General features: G+C 42.3%; 1 protein-coding gene across 1 annotated transcript in view; it reads left to right on the top strand.

Moving 5' to 3' along the window:
• LOC112072913 (glutathione S-transferase A-like) overlaps positions 1-1,759 on the top strand; it is a 4,532-nt gene extending 2,773 nt beyond the window's left edge. The window contains 3 exon segments of the mRNA XM_024140290.2: positions 294-412; positions 1,034-1,122; positions 1,273-1,759. Of these exon segments, the coding sequence (XP_023996058.1) occupies positions 294-412; positions 1,034-1,122; positions 1,273-1,405 (341 nt within the window). The 3' untranslated portion in view covers positions 1,406-1,759.
• Positions 1,760-3,179: the final 1,420 nt, after the last annotated feature.

The following is a 3,179-nucleotide window of genomic DNA, read 5'->3' as shown; positions in this document are numbered from 1 at the left end:
GCCAGAGGGAGGGGTATTACGGCCTTGATACATGCTTTAGCGTGGAGTGTTGGCCTAGACAACATTTTGAAGGACGTGTGAATGGACACCGATGTCTTTTCATCTGTGATTCACTATATAATATTCTCTCATACAGGTCTCCCACGTGCCCCGCACCCCCCCCAGCCATCCAACACGTGCCATGTGTTGTCTTAATCAACCTCCTGCCCCCCCCCCACGTGTCTCTTCATTCTATCGAGGGGCCATATGATGAGGATGCCTATTACCACTTTGTTTTTGCGTTTGTCTCCCAGGCAACGTCATCTACTACAACTACCGTGTCCCCGAGGGGGAGAGACATGACTCGGCTATCAAGAGGAACAAGGAGAACCTGGCCACTGAAATCAAGCTGTGGGAGGGATACTTTCAGAAAGTGTGTATACACACACACACGCACACACTTGCAAACATTTTATATATATATTTATTATTATAATATTTTTTTTTCAAATCCATTTCGGAATACTGGCTGTCCAAACAGCAATCTTCACAAGACATAAATCGGATTTGTGTGTGCGTGTACACATAATTTTGCTGACACGGCTACGCTGGTCGGGCTGGCTACGCTGGTCGGGCTGGCTACGCTGGTCGGGCTGGCTACGCTGGTCGGGCTGGCTACGCTGGTCGGGCTAGCTGCGGCGGTCGGGCTAGCTGCGGCGGTCGGGCTAGCTAGGTAGCAGTTTGGCATTTCTAGCACATACACTTATTTGTTTTGTAAACAATTTAACAAGCTACTTAGCAACCACATGTTCTTGTCAACCGAGTAGCTAGCTAGAGAGCAAAAACATTTTCCCCCAAGTGGCTTTTAAATTCCGAGTCCCATGTGACCAGGAATCAGATTTGTGTCTTGCAATATCTGCTTTGCTGTGTGTTTTGGCTGTTCAGACTGCAGGGAAAACAACACATATTTTTTGAATCAGATATGTAAAAATAGGATTTGAGTCACATCAAACTGCCAGTGTGAACAAGGCTTAATAAATTTGCTTGTTTCCAGATGGCGGTGGGTTCTTACCTGGCAGGAAAACCCTTCTCATTGGCTGACGTTATTGTCTTCCCTGTGATTGCCTACGCCTTCCGCTTTGGGTAAGCGTTTCACCCGTGTTGTATCAGTGGGATCACAGAAGGGATGTGTGGACATATGGATCAATGAATGAGTATGTTCCTCCCACTTGCAAAGATGGATGGGTGAATGATTTATTTATTTTTTGCGACTTGTGTATCCTCTCCCTCCAGGCTGTCTACGGAGCGTTACCCCAAACTGGGAGCATACTACAATATGATGAAGGACAGACCCAGTGTTAAAGCTACCTGGCCCCCACACTGGCTGGAAAACCCTCAGGGAGGGGACGCTCTCAAGGAGTTCTGAGACTCACAGGAACACACAACACATCTTAAGGATGTTTAATAGGCACTTCCTCTATATCACTGTTGTAACCGCGGGAAACACATGTTGCTTTTAAATGCAGGTTTCCTCAGATGAGAATCAGTCAAGTAGTTTTGCACCAAGTGAACACCATTATTTTTTTTGCCTTGCCTTTCTGGGGGTTTTGTAACAAATGTTTTTTTTATTTTTATATATACACGTTTAACTGAAACATTAATCACAAAGTGTGTTTTTACGAACATGACTTTATAATAACAGTATGTCCTCCATATAATTTCTGTATTTTGTGTACAGACCCACATACCTGGTGTAGAATTAATAAAAAATCATACCAAACACTGCTACTAAATGTTGTATATATATATTCAAGGTAAAATCAAATGTAGTCTACATGAGTATACACATTGAGATGTTGGTAAAACGAACAGGGTTTCCATGCCGATAAGCTGTGAGGTCATGGTTGTTGCCCCTTTCCAGTGATCAGTGGTAATACTACTGAAGCGCCATCCACTCAGGCTTTTAACAATGTTTAATCGGTCGTCTTACTCTATATTTTTATTTTATTTCACCTTTATTTAACCAGGTAAGCTAGTTGAGAACAAGTTCTCATTTACAACTGTGACCTGGCCCAGATAAAGCAACGCAGTGTTACACGAACAATCGTTACACGTGGGATAAACAAACATACAGTCCATATAAGAAAATTAAAAGTCTATATACACTGTGTGCAAATGAGGTAAGTTAAGGCAATAAATAGGCCATAGTGGTGAAATAATTACACTTTAGCAATTAATCACTGCAATGATAGATGTGCAGAAGATGAATGTGGAGATACTGGGGTGCAAAGGAGCAAAAATACATAACAGGATGAGGTAGTTGCCTGGGCTATGTGCAGTAAGCTGCTCTGACAGCTGGTGCTTAACGTTAGTGAGGGAGATATGAGTCTCCAGCTAATGAAGGGGATGAGGGAAGGAATCTGACTTGTTCCTTAAGGGTTTGTAAGGTCTACGCTTGTTCTATTTGGTGCATGTGACATACAGTTTGATTTAGGGGAACGGTTAGCTAAATTGCTAAGTGGTTGCAAAGTAATTWAAAAAGTTAGTTGAGCAGTTTGCCAATTACCCTGCAATGTTGACTCTGGTATATTGTGCTGTAGAGAGACCTGTTCTACCTGAGTCAGCTGAAGTGGGGTGGCAAATACTAAGTAGGGTCTGTCTCCACTAAGTAGGGTCTCCACTAACAAAATGTGTGTAAATCTGGAGGGGGACAGCCTTCTGCTGGCTTTTCATTCCACTCTATAGTGCCCGATGCACTACACTGTATAGTACCAGGTCATTTAAAGCTGTGCTGTTGGAGGTGTATGACAAAGTCCCCCATCGCAAAACTACACATATTTGGAATTGAAAAGCATAAGCTAATGTCTGCTAGCATCGCTTGCTAAACCCCAGTTAACAGGGTTTATATCAGTGTGTTAAAGCACACGCAGTCTCTCAAACTCCATTCGATTGCATCCAAAATAGATACTCCTCTTCTAGATTGATAGATATATATATATATATATATATAGCCCTATATATAGATTTCATAGACTACCTCTTTCAGGGTATAGATTCAATGCAGTATTATATTCAATGCTTATATTTATCTAATTAAGGATTTATGCATAATAAGCTTCTAACTTATAGCCTCTGTCTCTCTGGCCTCTCTCCTTAAACAACACGTCTTAGCTCTTGGGGTCCCATGCAGGAAAATCTAG

Source organism: Salvelinus sp. IW2-2015, unplaced genomic scaffold (assembly GCF_002910315.2).
Source record: "Salvelinus sp. IW2-2015 unplaced genomic scaffold, ASM291031v2 Un_scaffold2085, whole genome shotgun sequence".
In the NCBI taxonomy this organism is placed as follows: Eukaryota; Metazoa; Chordata; class Actinopteri; order Salmoniformes; family Salmonidae; genus Salvelinus; species Salvelinus sp. IW2-2015.
The sequence above is the reverse complement of the archived record's forward strand: the minus strand, read 5'-3'. Positions and strand labels throughout refer to the sequence as shown.